This window comes from Bactrocera oleae, chromosome 2, assembly GCF_042242935.1.
Source record: "Bactrocera oleae isolate idBacOlea1 chromosome 2, idBacOlea1, whole genome shotgun sequence".
NCBI lineage: Eukaryota > Metazoa > Arthropoda > Insecta > Diptera > Tephritidae > Bactrocera > Bactrocera oleae.
The window spans coordinates 20,836,692-20,864,536 of NC_091536.1; the positions used below are offsets into that span (position 1 = coordinate 20,836,692).

The 27,845-nt window shown below is 36.4% G+C and overlaps 2 protein-coding genes across 8 annotated transcripts; both read left to right on the plus strand.

Moving 5' to 3' along the window:
• The first annotated feature begins 149 nt into the window (after positions 1-149).
• Positions 150-27,631, plus strand: LOC106621463 (HEAT repeat-containing protein 5B). 6 transcript variants are annotated; one of them, XM_070111195.1, is made up of 12 exons: positions 8,895-8,909; positions 9,681-9,930; positions 14,653-15,069; positions 16,929-17,076; positions 17,178-18,652; positions 18,740-19,013; positions 19,851-19,883; positions 20,616-21,491; positions 21,561-22,526; positions 22,600-24,565; positions 24,997-25,011; positions 26,362-27,631. In XM_070111195.1, the coding sequence occupies exons 2-12, from the start codon at positions 9,863-9,865 to the stop codon at positions 26,688-26,690; spliced, it is 6,567 nt and encodes a 2,188-aa protein (XP_069967296.1). In that variant the 5' UTR covers positions 8,895-8,909; positions 9,681-9,862; the 3' UTR covers positions 26,691-27,631. The 6 variants fall into 6 exon arrangements, with proteins under 6 accessions (XP_036233308.2, XP_036233301.2, XP_069967298.1 ...); XM_036377415.2 differs by lacking the exons at positions 8,895-8,909; positions 9,681-9,930 and adding an exon at positions 150-401; XM_036377408.2 differs by having other exon boundaries at positions 8,850-9,930.
• ImpE3 (Ecdysone-inducible gene E3) lies at positions 4,532-5,929 on the plus strand. 2 transcript variants are annotated; one of them, XM_070111218.1, is made up of 2 exons: positions 4,535-4,805; positions 4,870-5,929. In XM_070111218.1, exon 2 carries the CDS (start codon positions 4,934-4,936, stop codon positions 5,870-5,872), a length of 939 nt encoding a protein of 312 aa, XP_069967319.1. In that variant the 5' UTR covers positions 4,535-4,805; positions 4,870-4,933; the 3' UTR covers positions 5,873-5,929. The 2 variants fall into 2 exon arrangements, with proteins under 2 accessions (XP_014095828.2, XP_069967319.1); XM_014240353.3 differs by having other exon boundaries at positions 4,532-5,929.
• Positions 27,632-27,845: the final 214 nt, after the last annotated feature.

Below are 27,845 nucleotides of genomic sequence, written 5' to 3' on the forward strand. Positions count from 1 at the left end.
CATATATAGTATAGTAATAATTTTAAAAAATTCTAAATAATATGTAACAGATTATAGACTTTGTTAGTAATATTATACATCATTTGACTTGAAACCCTCTTTCTGAATGTCAACAAACATTGCTACCAACTTAATTGCGTTTATCATAAACTCATTTTATCAAATAACATTCTAGTTATTTTATCAATGTGCAAAAAAGAAATTAATCTTTGTTTAAATATAGCATATAAAGTTTCATTATATTATCATATCAAGAAGTGTAACGTTGATACTTAGTTAAATGTATATATATGCGTGATTGATCTATAAGTGCCGTGCTGGCAGGTTAATAGTGAATACAAATAACAGTTGTGAAAGTGCACCATAAAATATCCTATATTGAATAAAACAATTTGATAAACGTAAGTTTAACTTTATTGTTTACAAACATAATAGAGGGATTGTATATTACCATATATATATTAGATAGATTGTAGGCGGTATAGTAGTATAATATCCCATAACATTTACATGTATTAAGGAAGCTCCCCGCACATACATACATATGTAAGTATATTATGGGCTGACGCCATCAAGCGGCTGATAAATTGTACACAAATAAAAAAAAAGACCCTCTCATTTGACGTTCAAACTATTATATTATATATCTAGAATCATGTGTAATAGGTATGAGAATTAAATTTCTAAAGAAAGACATTGGAAGATTGTAAGGAGCATGTCACTCTTATAATTGTTCACCGCAAAACATCTGTAATAAAATTATAAATCTGGAGGTAAATTATTATTTATTATATATAAAAAGCAGGAATAATCGAAGTGAATTTTAATATTAATTCCGGTAGTCGTTAAAAAAGAGATGTAAGAAAAAAAAATTAAGATACAACATACCAATATTCAATGCTTAAAAGTTTCAATAAATAGTAGGTTGCGCAACTCATTAAACCAGTTTCTACAAGGTGCGTTCCAAAATAAACATTAAAAAAGTAACAAAGTGGCGCCATCTATATGTCGACTAGCGCGTTAGAATCTGCTATCCTTTATCGACTTCCAGTAAAAATTTCATGACATTTCATCTATTGGTAGTGAAGTTATTGCGTTTTAAGTGTCAGTATGTTTTTGTCATCGGTGCTAAAATGAGCTTCGAACAAAGAGCCAACATTAAATTTGGTTTTAAAATTGGTAAAATCGTTTACCGAAACGTTTCAATTGATGAAACAAGTTTATGGCGATGATTGCCTATCCCGTAGCAGAGTGTACGAGTGGTTTCAACGTTTTCACAGTGGTCGTGAGGACATAAATGAGAAATGAGCCGAAACCCAAAAATTCGCGCCTGGAGAAGTCAAAAGTGAAGACAATGCTGATGCCTGCCAAAACGTTAATGCGGTATTCTACCTTGGAGTTTTGAAGCGTTTCGTGTGCCGCATTCGACGTGTTCGGCCCGAATATGGTGAAGATGGAAGTTGGCGTTTGTTGCACGATAATGCGCCGTCTCATCGATCGATGCTTGCGGCCGATTATTTGATCAAAAATCACATTTTAACAATCAACCACTCCCCGTATTCACCTGATATGGCACCGTGCGACTTCTACCTTTTCGGAAAAATGCATTTGCCGATTAAAGGAAAGCGTTATGCAGACGTAGAGGCCATTCAAAGGCTAAAACACTGGTTGACATGCTTTTGGAGACTATTTTGAATAAAATTAATTGATTTTGCCAATAAAACCATTTGTCTGTCTTTTTTTTTTAAAGTCCTGTTTACTTTGGAACGCACCTTGTAATTCACTGTATGCGCGTTAATGTATGATCGGGGTTGAATAAACTTTTGACAGCGTTGAAAAATGATTGAATATCTTATACGACAGTATTTAGAATCACAATAATTATATAAACGACTCTCAATATTTTTGTCATTGTAAATGAAATCAACAATACTTTCTTTTTAAATCCTAAAATATTTAATTAAACAACATAACGTAACCGACTTACAAATCTATGCATATAATATTGAAATTAAAAGAGAACAGAAAAAACGTCAAATTCGGTTGTACCGAAGCTATAATACCCTTCACAAATACAAAATATTTCATGCAAAGACTTGATTTTGGTCGGTCAGTTTGTATGGCATCTATATGCTATAGTGGTCCGATCTGAACAATTTGTTCGGAGATTGCGGATCCGGATTTTTATCCGGCCAAGGCCTGTCACTCGACACAATTCTGCCGTTTCAACAACAACATCATATACCATATTGTATATATATATATTTTTATAGGGTCTCCGATATTTCCTTATGATTATTACAAACTTCCTGGCAAACTTTATATACCCTGTTCAGTGTATAAAAATAGATATTCGTCTAGTGACCCATTTACCCATTTGTGGACAATATACTCACGTACACTATTTGTATATGTATATGCGAGTATAGACTGGTATGAATGCTATCTTAGTTAGAACAAACACTCTAGCATTAAATATCATAGTTACTTGGCTGGTTGTTGTCTTCACATATTTTATGTTTTGCATAATGTACACTGCAGTAGGCATATCCACCAGCTGGTAACTTCATACATACATACATAAGCCAAATAGGTATCGCGTGTATTTCGGTCATCAAATAAAAGTGAAAGAATTATGCACAACATAAAAGAATAGTCCAAGATGAATTTCAATGATGACTTACGTAAAAAATTTATAGCAACTTAATACTTCGACAACTATGCTTCACTATGTATTCTTACCAGACGAATATAATGGAACGATTTCAGAATAACGAATAAATAAACAGTTTAGGGGTTCCATTCGAGAAGCCAAGTACATTATACGAGTAGCATTACGTGATTTCAATCATATTGCCCTGCCGCTAAAACTAATTGAGCTAAATAAGTAGTTATATATACACATATGTACATATGTTCCTTGACACCAGAAAAAGATCGTTATTGTAGATAGGCGGAAACGGATAACTGGTCCACTAAATTGAAAATGCAAATATCTCACAAAACACTACAACTATAACAAACAAGTTTCGGATAATATCCATTTATATACATTCGTATAGCCCATCTGTATCTTACAGTATAAAAATGGATGAAATCAGACTATAACCACGCCAACTTCTCCTATATAACAATTTCATTCGATTCTTTCATTTTACAGTATATAAATCGAGAGTCAATGACGTTATCGAAATAAAACATTTCGCGAATAGTGCTTTAAATGTATTCTATCTGAGGTTTAAAAATTGTTAAAATCGGACCATCATTTTCAGGGCCCTAAATACCGCATACGAGTATATCGTATATGGACAACAGTGCCTATGGCTGAACTTTTACCGAAAATGTCGCTTGATCTGTAAGATATATTTTGAAATATGAAGAGTATATTTTCCTGATTACGGTACACCCTTGTGTCAAAAATGCGTAAAATCAGGCTTCCCCTTGCTCCCATATACCTAATATAGAGATTTTCGAACTTCCGGTTGCCTTTATGCATCATATATCGGTCAATATGTAATATATCTTAGCAATAAGTGCACGTATAATATTGGATAAATAGTCTAATACTGAAAATATTAAAAATCTGTCTGTAAATTATCCCAGCTCCCATGTGCTACTTATGGTATATGTATATCATAATTTTTGTTATTCTGGCAAACTTTATTATCATACAAACTTAGCTCTTCCTTACTTGTTGAATAAATATTTTTATTTTTAATTCGAATTCAGTTTTGTATATATGTATATTGTGTTTAAATCTTATACTGATATTCATTGAATAATGATTTTTTTTATATTTTTTTTTTGTGTATTTCGTCTGAATATTCAAAATTTTTTGTTGAGGATTTATGCTTTTGAACTTTTTCTTTATTTGCCTTTGTGGTGTTGGCAAGTTTCTCAACACTCATACTTGAATATTCGTAAATATGAAGACATAAAAGGAGAGCTGTCAATAAAGAACTTAAGAATATTTTTACAATAATTTTGTAGCATAGCCCTTTAAGGTGTTTGGTATTAATATAGAACAGTATAGGTTTTTATGCTACTGAATTGAGAATACGATAATTTGTATCACCAAACGATTCAAAAATATAAAGTTTTATAAATATTTACCGGCAATGCGTTTCTTTTTTTTAATTCAGGGCTTCGAATGATGCAATTTTAATCTATTAGCAAAAATTAGTAACGAATTGTGATTTTGAAAGTTGTTACTAAAATATACATTAATAAACTATATAACACTTAGCATGCGCTTAATATCCATGTCGTCAAAACACAAAAGAGCCCTTCCAAGTGTCAATTTAAAATCAACTTTAAAACATACGAATTAACTGGTTTGGTCAGTCAATACGCTGATTTGTAGTAGCCTTTTGCAGACTTTCTAAGAGAATCTTGTGTACTGATGAACAAAGCGATTATCAAAAATTCACCTTTCTCATCTGCGCCTAACTTCAACGAAATTATACTCCATACAGATTTATATGTGTGTGTATGAATGTTTAAACATTCACCTTAATACAAGTAGTTGTTGTGACAAAAGAGGTTTTGAACTTGCGCGACGCATTTTACCTCTGTTCGTGCGTCAAATAGCAAGATCAGAGCTCAGTCTGCTTGGTAAACTGCTTTCGAATACTCGTACTTGGAACTTTTCGGACGCGTCATAATTTAATAAGAGTACAATCGAACGTTTAAAAATTGATATATTAACAATTTATTTCTTCGTCGTACAAAGCTATCACCAATACCTTTAAAAATGACCGAAATTAACGAGTAACACAAAAGAGGCTAATCGCATATGTATCTAAGTATGCAACAAATATACTTGAAAAAGTCATCTATCAGTCAAATGTTGTGCTTACTTTTATTTAGCTACGTTATTTTGCCGGGCACATGGGCTGCGCCACAGCTTCTCACCAGTTATTTGCCGGCTTCTATGCAAGCGCTCGCCTACTACATCGACTATTTGCAGTATGAGCCAATATCGTCGACAACTGTTGAACCACCGTTCAGTATGAACGATGATGAATTAACTAATATATTTAATGCTTCACCTACGACCACACCGCTGCCAATCCGTCCAACAACCAGTACGTTATCCACAAACAAGCAGCCATCGACGTGGCTCTCAACAACTAGCCATCCAACTTGGACCAGCAAGCCGTCACAAGGCGTTAGCACCACGGGTTCTAGCTGGTGGAAACCGCCTATTTGGTGGCAGCCTACTGCAACAACTACTGCAAAACCTACAGTGCCGCCAACACCTACACACAGGCCCGGTTTGTATGCACCTGTAAAATCACCACTAATCAAGCCGCAATCTCACAAACTCGTCGGTTATGAGATATTTGACGAAATTGGTGATAACACTGAGGGTTTCGACAAATTGACATTGGCGCTGATACGCGATATACAAACAGAGGCAGAACATGATGAATTTACGAACGATGTGGAGTCTTTGGACAACTTTTTGCGCCTTTACGATGACAATTACGGACGACCCGCATTCGATAACGACAATACTGTGGATCGTTGGTCAACTACATCGACTGCGGGTAAAAAACGTGTACCGCCAACCAAACCATATGTAGAATTTTTACTGGTCTACGATCTGTTAAAACGCGATGCAAAAGCAGCTAATCTCAGCAAATACGAGGGTTATTCGGAAGAATTGTTGAGGGATTTACACGATTTGTCCAATGCTTCGGCGGAGCGTCAACTCTATACGCTTTTCAAGCGTATGATCGATCGTGGTGATGTGCAACGTAGTGACGTCGTCTCTCGCTTACAAGGAATAATGAAGGATTTAGCTAACCCCCAAAGTGCCACTGCAAAGGAGTTGCGCTATATTCCAGCCATGCCATTCGTGCCTTGATTATCAAGTGCGTAACATTAATTTATAATTCAATAAAATCAATAAATATGACAATAATAGTATGGACGTAATACATATCATATATTTGCTTGGACATATTTGAATATTGAATAAATTTTTTTTATGTAGAAACGCTATTACTCCATATAAAAGTACATAGATATCTCCTATAAAAATCCACATCCCGTCTGGTGCGGCATTGGCATTCAAAGAGAAATTCGCTACAGGAAGTAAAGGTCAGCCCAAAATATCATTTTTAAGCATTCAAAATTTTCAGTGCTGGTTTTCTGGTCCAAATTCATTCATGATTGCTTGTTTCTAAATACTTGTACACTTAAAAATAATAATTATTGTACTTACATTGAGATAACATTTGATAACAAACAACATAAGAAGAAATTTGACTTTCGCCAGCAATAATAATGCATTTTGTTGAGGCACAGCTCTTATTTGGCGTAGTTTTCTTTGTGGGCTGAAATAAGTTTACACTCAAAATCAAATTTGTCCCAGACTAATCCATTTAAATTGCGAGTGTAAATCGAATCGATAAACAAATTTTAGTTGGATTGATACAACCTTTTTTATAATCGTGTTGAATTTGATCTCCTTATGTCAATTAGTGTGCGGATTTTTAGCTTCGAAAACAGAAAATAGAGACAGGGAGCCAAATATGGCGAAAACGGTGGCTGTTTGATAACACTCGTTTCGTGTTTGGCCAAAAAGTCAGTAATAATCATGTGACGAGGCATTCAAGTCGTTTGATACGAGTCTAGCATTGACACGCTTCATACCCAAAACAATAACCAAAATAGTTCAGTCGATCTATAAGAGATGTTGGGATCCTCTGTTATCTCTCTGCCCAATTTTCAAGCTCTGTTTCTTTAACTTTTTCAATGTTATCATCATTAACAGAGGTGGATGGACGACTCGCATGAGGCAAGTTTTCGACAACTTCACGACATTCACTGAATGCTTTGTGCCACTCAAATACTTGTGTTCCTGATAAAGTAGACTTTCCAAAACACTTTTGCAATAGTTTCATCGATATTGTAGCTGTGAATAAAAAAAATTGTACCAATCCATTCAAAAATTCTTTATCGATTTGCGCGCACAGTTTAAATGGGCCAGTCCTAGCCAAGTTTAGTCTGTAGATATTTTCAATAAGAACACCTTACTGGCTTATAGCTATCCTAGGGACCTATTATTATCCTTCAAATTTGTCATTCTTCTCCTCCTCTTTGTGGTGAACCATTTGTTGTTTATTGAAATTTAACATTTTTTTTCACTTTCCCAATATTCTGTAGAAGTCAATCCAGTGGTTCAAGTGTTTTTTGTAAATAAATATTTCAGTACAATCCCGCTGTCAGCAGTTAAATGCAAAGAGGAGATGCAACTACAATTTCGCTCCTAAGTGTATTCATATATGGTACATACTTATGTATATGCACCCATATAATATTCTGAATCATTTTGCTCTAGAAAAGGTAACAAAAGATGAAAGCAAACAAAAACAATAACAAATTGTGCAGCACGAATGCAAAAGGACTGGAAAATGTAATAGTATAAAGGAAACAAGAAAAAATGTCATAAAAGGTTGACACGTGTTAAATAAAGATACTAGTACATATTTATCCGTATGTACAGTTCTATAAGACACCGTGCAAGTCAATACAGTAGTTTAAAACTAGTTCAGCTCGGATACACTAAACACCTATATTAGCCTGCAGTAATTCTATTTTCCTTAAAAGTAATGGTATTTGCAATTCTTATGAAAGAAGCCTTCGTTTGATATACATTTTATTACAGCTTTTTACCCTAGAACCAATACACATTAATCTGACGTAGTTAGCACCCTCAGTTATAATTTATATTCTCGTTCGAATAGTTTCCTGCATATAACAATAGGTCTGTAGCTTAACTGCAAACTATTGCTAGCTAGCAAAGTATCTGCTGGATAAGCGTTTCTTAACCCAAACACCAGCAGAAATTAGCAGAAGAGCACAAGTTGAGAGCGTAAAAAGTTGAGAGAACTGCTAGTGAAATTCCTACTAGCAGAAAATAGCTACTGTCATATGAAGAAACAGCTGTTAAAGTAGATGTGTCTGCAAGAGATATTTTACACATTTTCTTTGATTTGGTTTTAATTGTTTTGATTGTGAAAATAAAAGTATTTTTGATTGATTTTCAAGTAAAAAAACAACATTTTGATATTTTCTTGCTAATTTCTGCTGATTTCCGTTTCGCTCTTTGTCAGTAACTGTCAATTTTCTTCTCCCTGCTAGCCAGAGGCTACTAGCAGTTAAAATACAGACCTAATATATTTTACAGCTGGGTAAATTTTGGTAAACGAAGTGAGAAATTTCCCAAACGCATGACACACAAAATTGCAGTTACACTTTGTTCGGATGTGTTTTGTTTCTTTGATATGTTTCCTTCGGATGCCGTTGAATTGCCGACATTCGCCGCTATGTACCTTTTTAAGCTCCACCGAAGTATGCCAGCACTCATGAGAGCAAAACACATTCACCGCACTCATCGCGCTCACTATCAACACCATCGCCTGCGCCATTGCCAAACCATAATAAGTTGGGCTACCACCATACTGCACCAACTGCCGCCTCCTAAAGCTGTTATGAATGTAAATAGTTTTGTGGAACATAATCAGAAACATTACAGTCAGTGATGTTGACTTCTACGTTGGCGGTGATGTTTGTATGCATACATAGAGGTTGACTCTTTGTCGACACACTTATCGTCGAACATGTGAAGTGGTGAACTAAATGTACACACAACTCTACTTACATTTGTATGTATATATATGAGTATATTTAATGGCACCGCAGCTATTGTCCCGGAAAGGAATGGTGGCATCTCACCACTTGTATTTCCTTGCAATCTCTCGCATTTGTTGGCGAGCGAATGAACGCGGCGGCCAGCGAGGTAGCTCAACGAAACAGGCAACTAACGCGCGACAGTCATTTTTTCGATGCAAGAGGCAATGGACGGTCGAATCGGAATAATAAATCGCTTGTATATGGTTTGTGCCTATGTAGTTAGAACAAAGCTTAGTGAAAATATAGTGTGTGTGGAAAACGATTAAAAGCATTTAAGTTTGTGACACATAAATAAATTTGTACGCCGTGCGTGATTTAGCCTTGTTCTTACATGCAATCTATAAACGTATGCGTTTATATGTATATATGCGTACCTGTTTCTATTTTATGTGTACATAGATGTGTCAAAGTTTTATTTTAAATTTATGAAAAGCAGTGGTAGTGCCGCACGCAAAAAAAAAACGCTTTACAGTGTATCTCAAAGATGCAATCTAAATAAACGAGACACCAAATATGTATTTCACTGAATATTTATCAATATTGTATGTTTCTTGTGCTCGAATTTGATTTTACATGTGAATCGCCACCGTTTCTAATTATTGATTTCTTCGTGAGCATTGGAAAAGAAATTTGCAAAATTTCAAAGACGAATAGCGAAGAGATTGCGACAAAAAGAATATCTACGCAAACACCGTTCCAGTCATTGTTATTGTTACGGTCCGAGTTGCAGTGCCAGCCGAATTCATATGTACTCGTATGTACATAGCATGCAAATTTGTATGAGCTTATGGTCGAAACCAAACGCAAGCAGTTGATGGACCGTGAATCAGTGTCGGCTTGTGTGCTATTGTGCAAGCAACAAATACATACATGTATATATACATAATATGTATATAATTTTTGCTCAAGTCTTCCGCAAAGTCTTCGAATATTGTTAAAGATATTAGTTTATATTTTCAAAATTTTGTTATTAGAACGGTACGGCATAAACCACTAAGTGGAAGTATGTTTTTATGTAAAGTGAAAAATATTAAATCGATTAAAAAAACACTTCTGTTAGTGTATAATTGAGTGAACAAGTGAAAAAATTCACATATAAAATATTGGCCTTGCTAACATCTAAAAAATCGAATCGAACATCTGTAGCTCAGCGAAAATGGAGAATTTACAGAATTTCGCCCGCACACCACAATTTTTACGTAAAGTCATAAGCGAAGCAAGAAGGTACAGAACTTGTACTTTAGATTAAATTTTATTATTTACATACGTTTGCCTTAATTATTATTTGTACTTTAGCATGAGGAACTATCTTTACTTATCCTAGCATTCCCTTTGCCATACCCATGTAGTTTTCTTTACTATGTATAAAGAAAACTAACTATCTAACTATCCATTGACAAAAAAAAAATGTGTCTCTAAAGCTTTCCTTAGGTTTTGGTTGGTCAGTAGTATTGAAGTTTACTTTTTAAGTGAGGTAACCGATTATATACTCTTTTCTCATTTGAACAGATATTTTATCTTAATGTTCTGTCGTATATAAAAAGTACTTATTTTAAGTCCAACATTCGTTTTATGGCGTCCGTACAAAAGGGTTGGCCTTAAAGATTTTGGACTCTGAAATTGTTGGTTGGGGTTGTTTTCACTATAATCTAATTCTTTATTATTTATTATTATATTTTGCAGTTTTATGTTTCGCTTCTTGAAAAAGCTGTGGTGGTAGTTGTTGGCAAAGTCAATTGCTGCTGCAACGTGCTCGTATCCGAGGGCGTTGTTCCTTTTTAAATGAGTTGCTGCCTAATACATAATGCATATGATTATATACGAGTATATGTACACATACGTTTCGTACATACATAAGGGTACTAGTATCCTACTCATGTCAAAGGTCAACATTTTATGTGCTCAAAAGCATGTAACTGCGGGCACTAGCACGCAATAAACACCTACTTGTGCTAACGTTAGTAGGACATGTTCAACTTTTAAAAGGTTTTTAGCTCAAAATTCTTATCAGCTTTTCTAAGTGAGTGGCATAATTTTATTTCTAAGCTGTTACATTTTTCGTAATCATGCAATCATATACAAATACGAGCACAATTATACGCATATTAACACATCATAAAACCCATAACAACTGGACTTAAGTTTCTAGTTTCGGATATGGTTTAATGTTATGGCTAAAAAATTAGCTTTCTTATAAAGATAAGGGTTTGTCATTATGTAGAATAAATTTCAACCGAATGGCCCAAAGAGACTTCACATAACCCCACAAAAAAAGTCCAGCGTTGTTAAATCGTATGATCTTGGAGTCCACGCCACTGACCCACGACGCTAGATAATGCGTCCACCAAAATTTTTATTCAATTAATTGATTATTTCGTTGGTTGTATGGCATGTAGCGCCGGATTGTTGGAATCAAAGGTCGTCCACATCAACATGCTCCAATAAGACACGAAAAAGTAATTAATTATGGCTCTATAGTGTTCCCAGTTGACTGTAACATTATGGGCGGCTTCATTTTTGAAGAAATATGGACCAATGATTCCCTCTGCCGATAGAGCACACTAAACGGTGACTTTTTGAGGATGTTCCGTCGTCCCAACAATAGCTTGTGGACTATTATCATTCCAAATGCAACAATTTTCTTTATTAAGGCACCCATTCAACTAAACCGTCAAAAGCTTCGACGCTGAATAAAATTTTCTTGTGAAAATCGGGATCGGTGACCATCCCGTTTTGGGGCCATTTACCGAACGTGTGACGCACTTGATAATCGTTCGGCTTCAATTCTTGCGCGAATTGGATTTTGTAAGTTCACAAACCAAGATCCTTCCGCAAAATCTTCCATAAAGTGGAGGGAAACACTAGAAAACAGCTAAATTTCTAAAGCATGTGTGAAGTATAACTGCGGCAATGGTTCACATGCAATGTTTGTATATGCAGCGCTGTGCTTCGTATGCATAACTGAGCCTTTAGTCTGCTCATTATGAATTGGCAAACCAAACTGAGTGTAATGCTTCGATTAGTCGACGACGCAAAACCATACAACGTGTCAGTTGATACGACCTATGTAAATGAGAATTCACCACCGCTTCTACGCTTTTAATTATATCATAAGGGTGCCTGCAGAGTGGACGCTCAAAGCCAAGTCGAGCACAAAGCTGACGAATGTGATAAATCAGCTATTAAACTGTGCACGTACATTTTCATACGAAATCGCACAGGCGCCTCAGAGTGGAAGCCGAGCTTAAAGCTGATCAATGCAAGAAAACCAGTTTTGAACCGTTTTTCGGCACCGAATCCCAAAAACATACATTTATTAATTACATTTCTTGTTTTAAATAAAATAATATTCGAACTAAATCCGTGCGAAATTCAGCGCTGAATTCCGTATCCAATCTGCGGTAAATAAAATCGATCAGCGCTGATTGAAATCAGCTTTGCGCTTTGATCTTGATTATATCAATTAAAACTTGAGGTGTGACCCTGTTCTTCCGAAACTGCACGGATTCTATCGTTTTTAAATTAAAATATACAGTAGTCATATTATGCAGAATCCAAATTCCCTTACATTTTAGGTATCGAATATACTTATTTGCATCCCTCCAGCTACTAGCCAGCATGTATCAGTCAAAAATATAATATAAATATAATATGGTTTAATTTAAGAAGATTGTGTCGCTTACCATATTAACATCTGGTATAAGATGAAATGTATCCATACTTTGTCCAATTCGAAAGGCAAAGCGTGCTACAGAGAGTATATGTATGTAGGTTAGAGCGAATTTTGAAATGGTTGCAATATTGATATACAATATTTATACTCTTGCAACATGTTGCTACAGAGTATAATAGTTTTGTTCACTTAACGGTTGTTTGTATAACCTAAAAATAATCGAAATAGATATAGGGTTATATATAGTATATATAAATAATCCGGATGATGAGACGAGTTGGAATCCGAGTGGCTGTCCGTCTATGCAAGCGATAACTTCAGTAAATATTAAGATATCTTAATGAAACTTGGTACACGTGTTCCTTGGCAAAAAAGTGAGGACGAGTTCGTAGATGGACGCCATTAATCGAAAACCAATAAATTGCCATAACTAAACTCCAGAGTAAGATAGAAGACTGTTATTTGGTACAACGAATCGCATTAAGTAGGAGCATTTCAGTTTAAACAATTTTTAAAAAGTGGACGTAGCCCTACCCTATAATAGGTTTATTGTGCATATCTCCTAAACCACAAAAGCTACAATAACCCAATTCACTCAAAAGAAATCTTATTAGCACCCCTACCAAACCACAAAATCTCAAAACGAGGGAAGTCGGGTAATAACCCCGCCCACTCCCCATATAAAGGTTTTGATTAAACCTACTAAAGTGCGATAACTCATTAAATAAACAAGTCAGAGAATTTAAATTTTACACATGCATATGTAAAATGGCGCGTATAAGCTTTATAGGAGGCAATACAAAAATTGGACTATAACCATGCATACTTTCCATATAACACAATTTTAAATTCCATCTGATTCCTTCACTTTGCGGTAAACAAATTAAGAAGCGCGAATAAAGCCTTTAAAGTGTGCCATCTAATGACGAAAAATTGTGCCAAAACTGTTCAAGCCCCTAGGTACCGAATATGTGGAGCCTAGTACCTATAGTTGACTTTTTAATGAAAATATCAGTCAATGAGTGAGATATTTTGAATTAACTTTGAATTTCAGAGAGGATCCTTTCCTGATACTAGTATTTCTATATGTCAAATATGGGTTAAATCGGGCAATACTTGCCCTAGCCCCCATATACCAAATATACAGATTTTCGAACTTTCGGGTGACTGTATACCGCATATATCGGCCAAAAAGTGAGTTAGCTCAATGGCAATAAGAAAGTGTATTTTACTCATAACAGTGAATCTTTGTGCCTAAAATGGATAAAATCGGGTGAAAACTTGGCCTGGCCCTCATATAACTAACATCTGGCTGACTTTACTCCATATGATTGGTGATGGTATGTGAGCTACGGGAATGAAACCCTGGGAGCATTTTATTAGTCTCTGGCATGTTAGTAGTATGTGGTATTAGCAAAAATTGATAAAATCGGTCCAATGCTTCCCCTAACTCCCATATACTACCTATAATGATTTTCGGTTTTCTAACATGTTTTATGCCAAATATGTTGTTTAATGCGCCCAGTCTCCTCTGGTTGACTTTTTCCAATTTCCAATTTTTTCCCAACATTTTTTAATAGGTATAAATTTTGCCAGCAGCTGAAGGAAATTCCCGGGCTTTGATTCTTGCAAGTTGCAACAGTATGAAATGTTCGGTTACACCCGAACTTAGCCCTTCCTTGCATGTTTTATTTAAAATGTTTGGTTTCAACAGAATGGAATTGTGTTTGTTAATGCTACATAGATATATGTATATATTTTTATACGAGATTGTTTCGCTTTGTTCTTATTTTATTCGCACTTTCGATGATTCAGATAAGTTTTCATTCGAAATATGGTCAGACTGACTAAATGGAGGTACATATAGGAAATGGTGTATGTGTGTACACACGTATGAGCACATTTAATTGGCATCGCAATTTAAATTAAGTAGAATTGTATTGGATGACATACGAATTGTATTAGGAGTGAACAATGCTTTTCGAGGCATTGATAACCCAACCTTGGCAATGTTAAAACCGCAACAACATCATTTTTTTTAGTACTGATCAATCGAGGCAGCTTATTAATAAAAAATATTTGTAGAGCAAATGCCTAGATATGTGCCAAGGGCTATTGTAGAGATATAATTTAATGGTAATCTTAGACACCGGCTAAGCACTGTAACTGAAACAAGCAGAATATTCTAGAGTGCTGATTTTTTTTTCTCACATCTTTAATTAATGTTATTTATTGTAATTAATTCGTGTTTCTGTCATTTTATTTACTTGCAGATCTTTTATCCGCAACGACGATACGTGCAACAACGACGAGGCGGATAGTGAGAACAGCACCGAAGCATACATCGATGAAATGGAACTCTCACATAATCTCACACTCAATGAAGAAGCGCTAAAACAATTGCCCGAACAGAAACGCCCTGTTTTCATTTTCGAATGGCTGCGCTACTTGGAGAAAGTGCTGCCGGTTGCACAGAAATCGGATATAAAATCATGTCAAAAGAAGTTAGTTCAGCAATTGACAGAACACATTCAGGGCTCACCAGGTCCGCCGACACGCAAATTGATAGCCAGCTGCTTGGCGACACTCTTCTCTGTGGGCGATACTTTCATGCTGTTCGATACGGTGAATGCCTGTAATGACATTTTGAAGAATAAGGATGATTCACCGAGCTATCTACCCACTAAACTGTGAGTTCTTATAAAACGAGATTCTTTAAATAAAGTTTGAGGTTATTGTGTAGTTTCAGTAAGGTCACAGTACTTATAGTAATTTTATCGTAAGAAAATCGAGTATGTTCTCTGACCACCAGAACGGCTTATGTATCCTCCCATATTCAGTATATTTTCAATACACTGCTATAAGAACAAAATGTTATCGACTATCATATCAGCCCCAACTTCTAACGGATGCCAAACTGCAGTGATTGAATTTTTCATTAAACTGCACCTTTGTGGTATTCGGCGTCTGTTGCTTTACGTTATAGATCTTTGCATCACTTCTTCGCCATTATACAGTCGTTTCTTGTTTTGACCACGTTGTTCAGATCTACAGTATTTGTCCATAAATTAAAAGCCTCTATGCATGTTTCAAAAAGTTTTACCGGTATGAAATTAGCGTTTTTTGTGAAAATTAAATACCAATTTTGAATGGGAAAGTAAAAAATTTTATACAAAATATTGACCATTGCTTTTTACACAGTTTGAACATCTTTCTGGCAATTCGTGGATAACATGCTAATGTTCGTCTTTTGTAGCAAACCAATCAGACACCCAATTTTCGACTTCTGCGTAGGAGTCAAAGTGCTGCTCAGCCAATGCGTGTCCCATCGATAAAACAAGTGGTAATCGGAAGTCTAGTGAATACGGCGGGGGGATAGCAGCTCCCAACCAAGTACTTTTATTATATCCTGAACCGATTTTTCTTTGTGTGCAGGTGTATTGTCGTGCAACAAAATTACTTTGCCCATTCTGGTCGTTTTTCGATCAATGCATGGTTCAAATTGATCATTTGTTGTCTGTAGCGATTAGTATTAACAGTTTCACCAGGTTTTAGAAGCTCATGATATAAAGCACACCCTTCTAATCCCACCATACACAGATCATTGCCTTCTTACTGTTTTTGCAGTCGATGTTGATGGTTTTTTGTTGTTGTTGTTGTAGCGGCAGAATTCTGCCGACTTGACAGTCCTTGGCCGGATAAAAATCCGGGTCCGTTCCGGTTACGTAGACCCGCCTGTCGTGGATACGGCAACAACAACAACATGGTTGTCCCGGAGGATTAACCCTTGATTTTCGCCATTTATGATTCTTAAAATAAATCCAATTTTCATCGCCAGTGACAATTCGATGCAAAACTGATTTTCTTTCGGGTCTTTGAAGCAAAATTTCAAAAGAGTTTTTTCGGTTTTCCATTTGTCTTTCATTCAATTTATGTGGCAGCCATTTTCTACACTTTTGAATCTTTCCCATAGCTTCCAAACGGTCTGAAATTGTTTGTTGTGCAACATTTAACATGGCTGCCATTTGTTTTTGACTTAATTTATCATCTTCATCCAAATTGCTTGTAGTTCGACATCTTCAAACTTTTTGGTGATCTTACACGTTCTTCATTTCTCACATCAAAATCATTATCTCTGAACCGTTGAAACCATCTTTTGCATGTTGCTTCTGATAGAGCATGAGCACCATTTCGTAACATAGTTTGATATTTTCAACACAATGAAAAAATATGATGTTGTTTGTTTAATAACTGTAAGGCTATCTTAATGCTCACTTCATACCGTTACAACTGGTATTACTTGAATTTAATGTTTAGAATATTTGTTATAATACGCTGTAAATCTTTATATCTCAACTATGTATACATATGTATATGAACAAATCTTAGGTAGAATTAGACCAACCTGCCTCATAAAGAATATACCATATATTCCTATTCATAAATAAATTTGTGTGGTTGATAGTTGACTTCTGCTCAATTGACCATTCATCGTTTTCAAGTTATCGTTTCCATTTGTTTAGAAAAATATATCATTCTCTTCCCTTAGTGCCGCTATTTGCGTATTGGGTTCTATGTATGAGAAGCTCGGTCGTATGATGGGGCGCTCTTATGAGGAGACGGTTCAAATATTAATACGCACTCTACGCAATGCCGAATCGCAGGCGCGTGCCGAAATTATGATTACATTGGAAAAGGTATGCAACACTTTTCACCACCACAGATATTGAGAAATGACATTATCACACCTAATTTACTAATAATTTCTTGTCCTTTCGTACCAAATCTAATAATATAGGTTTGTGCTGGTATGGGTACGGCTATTTCGAACGTACACAAAGATATTTACAAAGCAACGAAACATTGCCTAACAGATCGCGTGATGGCCGTTCGTGTCGCGGCCGCCAAATGTGTGCTAGAGATGATCAATCACGCACCATTCCTCTACCAAACCGAACTCGAGAGTTTGGCTACGCTCTGTTTTCGGGCTTTTGATGGCAGCAATTATGAGGTACGTTGCGCGGTCGCTAAATTACTGGGCACGCTGTTAGCTTTTACACAACAACCTCCAGAGGGTGCAAACAAAAAACCAGGTCAACCGATATCAACAAAGAATCAGGCGCGTAATGTTTCGCTCGATGAAGCTATGGGTATATTAATGTCGGGTTTTCTGCGTGGAGGTGTCTCCTTTCTAAAGGGTACAGGTGAAATTATTAAAGGAAGTTCGAGCGTTAATCGAGAAGTGCGTGTTGGCGTCACACATTCCTATGTTGTTTTTGTGCAATTCATGGGCAGCGTCTGGTTAGAACGAAACCTAAGTACATTTCTAATGCATGCACTGGACTTAGTTGCAAATCCCAAGGCCGCCTCCTCACACGTTGATGCTGTGTATTCGCGTAAATGTATTAACTTCATACTTCGTTCGATTATCGGTAAAATGCTAGGCGAAAAAGCGCAAACATCAGCCTGCAAGGAACTCATACACATTATAGCCAAACAAATGAACTCAATCGATTTCAATCCCGAAAACGCAAAGGATTCCAATCAAGAGACGCTTTTTAGCCAACACTTACTGGTGTGTGCGCTACAAGAGTTGGGATCGCTTGTGCTCGGCTTGGGCACTACAGCACAAAGTCTCTTGCATGATCATTCATTAAATTCTATTGATGCAACTTGCGCGGTGCTTGTTCATCCATGTGCCGCGGCTCGTCTGGCTGCAGCTTGGTGCTTACGCTGTTTCTGCGTGGCAGTTCCGAGCCAAATAACGCCGCTCATCGATCGTTTTGTCGACGCCCTCGAACAGATGCGCTCCTCACCCGAGGCAATCGCCGGTTATAGTGCAGCTTTAGCCGCAACTTTAGGCAGCGTACGCTACTCACCTCTTGGCATTCCACACACCAAAGGCAAAGTGGTGTTTAATACAGCTGAAGAGCTGTTACGCTCGGCATCGCAAAATAGTCGCATGTCACTGAATCGTACGCAAGCGGGTTGGCTGTTGATTGGCGCCATAATGACGCTTGGTTCGCCGGTAGTTAAGGGTTTGCTTCCCCGTATGTTACTGCTGTGGCGCAACTCATTCCCACGTTCTAACAAGGAGCTCGAATCGGAGAAGGCGCGTGGTGATGCTTTTACCTGGCAGGTTACTTTGGAAGGACGCGCTGGTGCGCTCTCTGTTATGCACAGCTTCTTGCTGAACTGTCCAGATCTAGTTACAGAGGATATAACGAGGCGTCTATTAACGCCCATAGAAAGTGCGCTCGCAATGTTAGTTAAGTGAGTAAATATTAACAAGCATATAATAACATCGATATTAAATTTAAATTATAAAAAAAATTTTCTTTTAAAACTATGCACACGCAGTCTTTCGTCTGTTTTGAAAAGTTATGGCACACAATTAAAAGCGTCCGCGGCTATGGTGCGGCTGCGCTTATATGAGACGCTCTCTCTTCTACCATCAAACGCTTTGGAGTCGTCATACACGCATCTGTTGCGCATGCTTGTGGCTGAGTTCACACTCTCTGAAAATCCAGCTAATACAACGAACTCCTTACTAAGGGCTCTCTGTCATGGTGATGACTCTATAATTTTGGGCACCTGGCTACAAGAAACGGACCATCGAACTATTGAGGATCAGGTGATTAATTTAATATTGTTTGAAAAAAATATATGTATTTTATAAAATGGTTGTGCTCGAAAGTTATTTTCTCTCATAATTCCTCGTTAATAGTTGTGGTTATATATTTTTTTCGCGAATGGGTATTTACAGAAAATATTCTAAAAATTTATATTGAAATCATACAGATACTTTTAATTTTTATTGATTTTGCGATTTTTATCTCTGCAATGTTTAATATTTTCTATGTGCAAGAGCCGAGTAAACAAAATTACAAACGAGTTTTAGGCCGAAATAATATAATTAATAAAAAATATTTCGTAAAAAGTTAAAAGTGAGATAAACGTAAGCATACGTATGTAAACAATAGCAGGTCTTGTAGCAAATATTGAGTAGTACATATACAAAAACCGAGAATGAAAATTTTCTCCAGTGTGCACAGATTAGAAAATAACCTGTACACACTTATATGTATAAGTATAAACATATGTACGTGTATTTGTTTGTAATATCGTAAAGTCATCTCCTACCTATTCATACGCATACATATTTATGTATGTACATATGCATTCCTCATATGAATGCAGTATATTTTACTAAAATAGAAAGAAAACTAAAACCAACAAGAATACTCTATCTACAAATAAGTCAAACACTTTGAAATAAAGTGTTAAATAACCACAAATGTCTAACAACCGACTTCCACCTCCTTTACACTGCTACCACCAACGCATAAACAACCGACCAACCAATTTAACAATCCTATCGTCGTCACCAATGCCAATATCAATTCTAATGCAACTGCTACCAACAACTGCCTCTGTACGCCAACATTTATGTGTTAATCTTGCAAAATAGATGGAACCTAATCGTAAATCTGATGGCGAGCATGTAAGTGTCGTTATTGTTGTTGTTGTTAAACGTTTATGTTGCCATAGCTGCTATAAAAGTTAAGTTCCTTTGCGTAGTATGCACTTTTAAATTTTGTGTGTACATAGTACACATACATATGTACATATTTTTTTTTTTTTTACTGTTTTGGGACCTGCTTAATTTTGATTTATTTTAACATATACATACATATGTATATATTCATATTTTAGGTATCATTTTGGAACCTAAACTGTGCACTATCTAATTATGAACTTAGTAATACTCTTATGTTTTTGTGGTACATCTTTTATTTTTTGATATAAATTCCATTTCAGTTTGTCCATATGAATAAATGTATATACATATGTATATGCTTTACAAAGCCCGTTTTATTTGTCAGCAAGAAACAACTTTTTTATTTGTTTGTTATGTTCTTTCTTTTGTCTAGTCAAGTGTTTTTTACTGGAGCGCCTTGTTTTGGCCTGTTGCCAGAGAGGCTTCTGCTTGCTTTGAAACTATTATATATATATATATATACATATATTTTTTTTTTTATCGATTGCGTTTCAAACAACAAAAAAATGTCTTGACCTCAACGTTTGATAGTTTTTGTTGACACATAAGTACTATATCTAAATATAATCAACCCGTTTAAAAAAAAAACTTTGATTTCTTTTGAAAAAAACTATTGTGTAAAAATCTCGTTTACTTTATATCGTATTCAAGTTATGACTAATTTTGCTCCTACAGCTACAACCTAACAGCGCTGCCGGTTCGGGTGCTCTAGAACATGATCCCTGCTGCTTATATCGTCCACCGATTAGTGGTTTGGTAGGCACAGCTGCAATTGCCGCCGTTGCCAATACACAAGGAAGCAAAGTCGATCAATGTCCCGGACCTCTGCCATTGGGTGTCGCTGTTATTGACATGTCCGTAACGCTATTTGGTTTAATTTTTCCGAAGGTGGCTAATAAGCATCGTTTGCAAATGCTTGATCATTTTGCTGAATGTATACGCCAAGCGAAGAGTAGTCGTCAAGAGGCAGTGCAGATGAATATTTTCACTGCATTGTTAAGTGGTTTGAAGGGTCTCACAGACAGCAAAAGTGGCATTGGTCAGGAAGATGTAAAGAAGAGTTCTACCAACCTGGTTATTGCTGCTTTGGTTAGCAGTAATTCAACCTTGCGTTGTGCCGCTAGCGAGGCTATCGGTCGTATGGCGCAAGTAGTAGGTGACTCCCGCTTTACCGCCGAATTGGCACAAAACTCATTTGATAAATTGAAGTCGGCGCGTGATGTTGTTACCCGAACCGGTCACTCGCTGGCTTTGGGTTGCTTACATCGCTACGTTGGCGGTATGGGCTCGTCACATCATCTGAACACAAGTGTTTCCATATTGTTAGCATTAGCACAGGATACTTCTTCGCCGGTGGTGCAAGTTTGGTCGCTTTATGCACTGGCACTTATAGCCGACTCTGGTGGACCAATGTTCCGTGGTTATGTGGAGGCGACACTATCCTTGTGCTTAAAGTTATTGCTCACTGTGCCGCAGTCCAATATGGATGTACATCAATGTGTGGGACGTGTTTTGAATGCTCTCATTACAACGGTTGGACCAGAGTTGCAGGTGAATGTCGAAATAAATCACGAATATTTCTTAAGATTACCGTTTTTATTAATTTTTATTTTTTAATAGAGCAATAACAGCACCGTAGGGGCAATGCGTTCTTCCTTCCTTTGCGCCGCTGCCATTATGCAGGCACACACGGACCCATTGGTACAGGCCGAGGCAACCGGTTGCTTACAGCAGTTACACCTCTTCGGACCAAAATATGTTAATTTGAGCTCATTAGTACCGACATTGGTGAAGACGCTGACGAGCAACTATTTAATGTTGCGCAAGGCCGCTGTATCTTGTTTGCGACAACTTTCGCAACGCGAGGCCAAGGAGGTGTGCGAACTTGCTCTACACATGACACCGGAGCAATGCCCCGATATTACTATCACTGAATATGGGCTTCCGGGTGTACTTTTTGCAATGCTGGACACCGAAACCGATGCCGAGATGTTGAAAAATATACATGACACTTTAACGTCCATGCTGCAAATGTTGGCTTCCGATAATTTAAGTTCATGGTTGAGTTTGTGTAAGAACGTGTTAACCGTAGCCGTTGAAGGAACTTCGTTGCAGGACGAATCGAGCGGTGTAAAGAGTGAGGCAATAAATAGCAAATCTAGCAATAATGACAATGCTAATAAAAGTGAACGTGATGACGATGACGAGGAAGAAGATTATGATGATGTGACTGAGTATCACGCAGAGGAAAATACCTCCACTCATCCTGCCGTACAACCGCGTTGGCCCACACGCGTTTTCGCGGCGCAATGCGTACGAAAAATTATAGCCACCTGTGAGGCAGCCAATCCCATACACCTGGACCTAATTCAAGCCAAGGAGATGCAAATGATAAAATCACGTGGCGATTATTTGATACTACATTTGTCCGAGTTGATACGTATGTCCTTCATGGCGGCCACCTCAGACTCAGATCAATTGCGTTTGGAAGGTTTACGTACTTTACAGGAGATAATAGATCGTTTTGCGAATGTACCAGAGCCAGAATTTCCTGGCCATTTGCTTCTAGAACAATTCCAGGCACAAGTGCGTACTTACTAATATTAAATTTCGTTTATTTCTACCACATACCTTAAAACAATAATTTACGTTATTTCAGGTTGGTGCTGCTCTCCGTCCTGCATTTTCACCAGACACTCCGTCACATGTTACTGCAGCCGCTTGTGAGGTTTGTTCTGCTTGGATTGGTTCCGGTGTTGCACGGGATCTGAACGACTTGCGCCGTGTACACCACTTACTCGTCTCCTCACTAGACAAATTACATACGAAGACAAACAGTACTCAGTTATACAATGAATCAATGGCAACATTGGAGAAATTAAGTATTTTAAAGGCATGGGCTGAGGTATACATCGTTGCTATGATCGGCAATGGTTCTGCGCCAGCTTCTTTGCTGCAAAAGAAACTCACCTCAACCAATACGATAACACCACTTACAAGTGGTATAGATTTGGATGGCACTGAGGCGGCAGGTGGGGATTTCGGTGATTTCGAAAGTCGTGGCGAAAGCCTGCTAAATTTAGTTAAACCTGAGTTGGGCAACTTATCCACACATTGGCTAGCGGCAATGAAAGATCATGCCCTCTTATTGCTACCGGCAGAATTCCAAAGTCAATTGCCTCACGATGGCGGCGCATTCTACACTACTGATACGATCAACTCGTCCAAACCGCATTATTTGTCATCCTGGCCACCTATATTATATGCGGCTTCATTATGGCTGAAGGACGAAGGTTTTGCTGCGTATGTAAATACAAATGCAACGGGCGTTGATGGCGCCGCCTATGAGACCAATAACAACATCTCACACGGTTCACTCTCTGCCGATCGTTTTCATATGATTTTCGGTATTTGCATGGAAGCTTTATGCAGCACGCGTACCTCGGAAAAGCCGAAGAATGTCATCAGTTGTTTGCAATCACTTTACACAATTTTCGATTCTGATTGGGCAAGGAAACAATTGATTAAGAACAAAACATTGACGATTGAACTGTGCAATGTTTTGCATCGACAAATATTAACGCGCGATGAACTGTTGGTTCAGCTACTTTGCATGGAAATACTAAAACAATCGATACATGCGGCCAGGGATGATCTACAGTCGAAACGTGATCAGAATCTTAATCAAAATAAAAACAATGAAAACACGGATAATGCGCAACTGCAGACAGAAATTGAAAACTTGGGCGAAGGTGGAGAATCGGGAGAAATAACGCCTGGCACTTCGCACGTCTATGCTGTGCTGGAAGTTTGCTTATGTGTGTTTGTACGTCAAATACCCTCAATGAATCCGAGTGTCGCCAGCAAACTTAGCACAATTCAATTTAAACAAGAATTAGCTGCCAAAAGTAATACATCACAATCATTCTTCTCAGTATTGGCAGAAGATAATGGTATGCTTGTGGCTGGTGGCCTGCAGTGTGTCGAGGATTTAACCGCGCTATGCTCTCCCAAAGGCGCACTAACAATTTTGCCAACCATCGTCTTTATGACCACATCGATAATGCGAGAAATTGCCAATAAATCGGCCATCGATACAACGATACTAGCGAACACGGGATCTGTGCAAGCGGCCTTGCACACTCTCAAATCGGTATGCACCGACCGTTGGGCAAATCATGAATTGGTTTCAGCCGAATGGATGGCAATATTACAAAGCGCATTAGCTACAGTTATAGATATGACGAAAACTGCTGGTGATGAGGAAGAACGTAAGGTTGATGAGGTCACCATGTTACTGGCCATTGCCGTCTTTATATTGCACACACCTGCTTCAGTGGTGTCCACGCCATCACTGCAATATCCCTGTATTAATCACTTCCGACAGTGCATGCAGTCTGAGCATTTGTCTGTCAAGCTAAAGTGCATTCAAACAACACGTTCAATTTTCGCTAAAGCCGATCTTAAAATATCTACACCCTACATACACGCACTGGCGCCACGTATAATTGAGGGCTTGTATGCGGAAGCGGCGAAGACGCCTCGCACCGACATGGACCTGCAGATAACGCTCGAAAGTATATTGACCGTGGAGACGTTGATTGAATTGGCGGAACCGCAGAATCGTAAGTGACTTGGCATGCATTTTATGATATCTTTTCTTTGGTTTGTATTTGTAATTGTTTTAGTTTGTCTCAATTAGTTAAAATTCAAATGAGATGAGATTTCTCATAATTGAGCAAATAGTTTGTTATTTTAGTTTTTCGTTAGTTCAAAGACACCGAGTTTGTTGTTTTTTTATTCTTCTTCTTTTTGACCCTTCCATTATCCAAAAAAAAATTTTAATAATTTTCCGAAACATTCGTTATTTGTCACTATCACCTTCAATATGTCTTATGAAAATATCATTCTATTAAACCAAAAATATCTTTCTTTTTCTATTTATCCCTTTGAAAACGCAAACCAAAATTTCAAAACCATATCCCATTGAAATTGAAAACAATATATAAACAAACATCCCGTTATTTCGTTGTAACTTTTGTTTGAAATTCTATAGGAAACTTGATGCAAGGTAATTACCATACATTAATCAAAAGCTCAATAAAACAATGCACCTACACAGCATAAATCGCTTTGTATGTTTACTTATAAGGCTTAAGGTCCACATACTTGTACAATAACAATAAAAAACATGTATACGTGTTTTCACCATTTTACACTATCAACATTTAGTTGCCAACCGCACCATCAAAACTAAATTGGATACGCGCTTAAAACACCCATTTACTCTTCTATCTCTATCTCGATTTCCTGCAGCACTGACACTCCACTTAGTATACTCGTATTTTTAATGTTTATTATTATTAGTTTTTTTTTTGTTTTCCGCATACACCTTTTTTATAGTTGCATGTAATTGGTTTATAAAAGCAACATTTTTTTCCGAACAAGTAAATGTCATTAGAATGTATGGTATTTATTTTCGGTAATAAGTTCGATCACCATTTGAATTTTTCTCGCTAGCATAACTCCCTAGTAGAATGTAAATTGTTGTTTTCCGTTTTACTATCAAAATGCGGGTGGCAGATTGGTCAACTGAGGCATAAACTTAAAAATCAATAATTTTTTTTTTTAATTGGTCCGATTGGTCCTCTGTAGACGTTAGTAAATCTTCTAGTTTTTTTTCTCTTTTTATAAATAATTAGTCGTTCGGATTTCTTTCAGAATTTGAATCCTCCATGTGTCAAACATCTGCTAAGCCAAGGTGTACAAAACTGTAACAGTTTACAAGTTCAGCAAAAAAATAAGATTAAATCTAAAACTTATATGCCAAGTAACCCCATCATGCATATATTGTACCACACATGTTACATATACATATACAGAGAGACTTTGGATTAATGTATTAGAACCTCGAATAGCACATATTGAAAATCTTCGAAAATAATCAATTTCGAACTTTGAGTAATACTTATGCCTATAACTTATAGCTTTAAAAAAATATGTTTATTTTAAAACTCTCGATTCAATAAAAAAATAATAATATTTACATATGTACATACATGTGTAATTATTAATAAACGGTATTGTTATCGTAAATGTGCATTTGCATATATCAATCAGTTTGCCAATCAAATTATTTTGTAAAATAATATATATACATGTTCAAGTAAAAGAAGCGCCCGCATGATCTTCAAGCTTGTTGAACATTTATCAACAAAACGAATTTCTTTTTGTTTCATTAAATTAAATAAAAAGAAAAGCACTAGTTCAAATAATTCTCTTGACCACAGCAGTCTTTTCCGCATGTGTTTACATCATTCAATTTAAACACAACTCAATTATGCTGCATAAAATGCTACAATACAGTCCAAATACAAATTATTTTAACTGCTTTTAATTTATGTATTAATGCATCTTACAGGCATACAAATGTTAACACTACTGGTTCCTGTACTCATTAACTACTTGGCGGAACCGGCAAAACTGCGAACATTGCCAAAATATCAACGGCAATTGCACGAGCAAGCATTGCAGTGGCTGATGAAGATCGGTCCCAAATACCCTCAGGAGTTCAAAACGTTAATGGGTCAAACATTGGAGCTGCGCCAGAAACTCGAAGCAGCTATTCGCAGTCAGCAGCAGTCAATTAACATTGCCAACAAGGCAAATGAATTGCAGATGCGAGGCGGTCTTGCCAAGCAGCAGAAGCCAACCATTAAATTGAAAACGGATTTCAGCAATTTTCAGTAAAAAAAACAAACAAACCGTTACAGCGTCGAAGTGTATATCGTCACCTAAAATGCAAACGTAACGTAACATCACTTTTCACAAGTTTATAGGAGAAGCCGAAACGAACTAGCGAAACGCATACAATTGAAGATACGCTATTTTAAATTTTGATTATACTTTGCTTATATCTGATAGCATGAGCTTAAAACTTTATATTTAACTTTATTTATATGTAATGTAATATTATATGATGTAGTTAATCGTAATCACCAAAAAACTAAATTTCGAATTTTTCGATAATACGTTATTTTGCAGTTTAGGTACGTGCATACTTTTTCATATAAACATACATACATATTGGAAAACATAATTTATGGTTATATTTACAAATTCATGGATATGAGATCGGCTACGGATTGTAGAAATATGATCGTATAGGCATTTGCATTAGCACAATAAATTAGCACATAATAAATTTTAAAAACCCATTAAATACATATGTATTTCTTCGTTAAAACTCCCGCAAAAATTCTTGTATTAATTTGTCCTAATAATTTATTAAATATTTGTCGGTTAAAATATTTTAATTTTACAAATGTATATTCGATTAAATGTTAGAGTTTTAAAATACAAACTAACACGTGAATGTAATTTCTACTAAACAATTCGTCACAAGTTTGTTCTTGGGAATATACACTTATATATACATACATAGTATACAATATCAAATAAGTAGCAACCTACTATATTAATTTATGTTTTTTTGTCTACTTTGTGAAACGTCATAATATGAATAATATGCTTAAAAACGAGACGTGTAAAATTATTGTAAAAAAGCGAAAAATGAAAAGTAAAGAACTTAACCCAAATCGTTAAGAATTATAAAGTCAAAATGAAATGTATGTGAATATTTAACAATTATTAACATATAAAAAGTTAAATAAATTGTAATTACACAAGTATATATTACAAATTGTGTCATTACTTTTATGTTGGAATTTTAGTATTATTTAGTAATTTGAAAAACGGCAAATGTTCAGGAGCCAAAAACAGTTCTTTTAAAAATTATTTCAATTTAACAGTCAAATCGTCATTCATAACTTAAATACCCCCATCGGTATTCAACCAGAGAACTTAAAACAACCATTTACATTCTCTGGTTTAACTACAACTGCT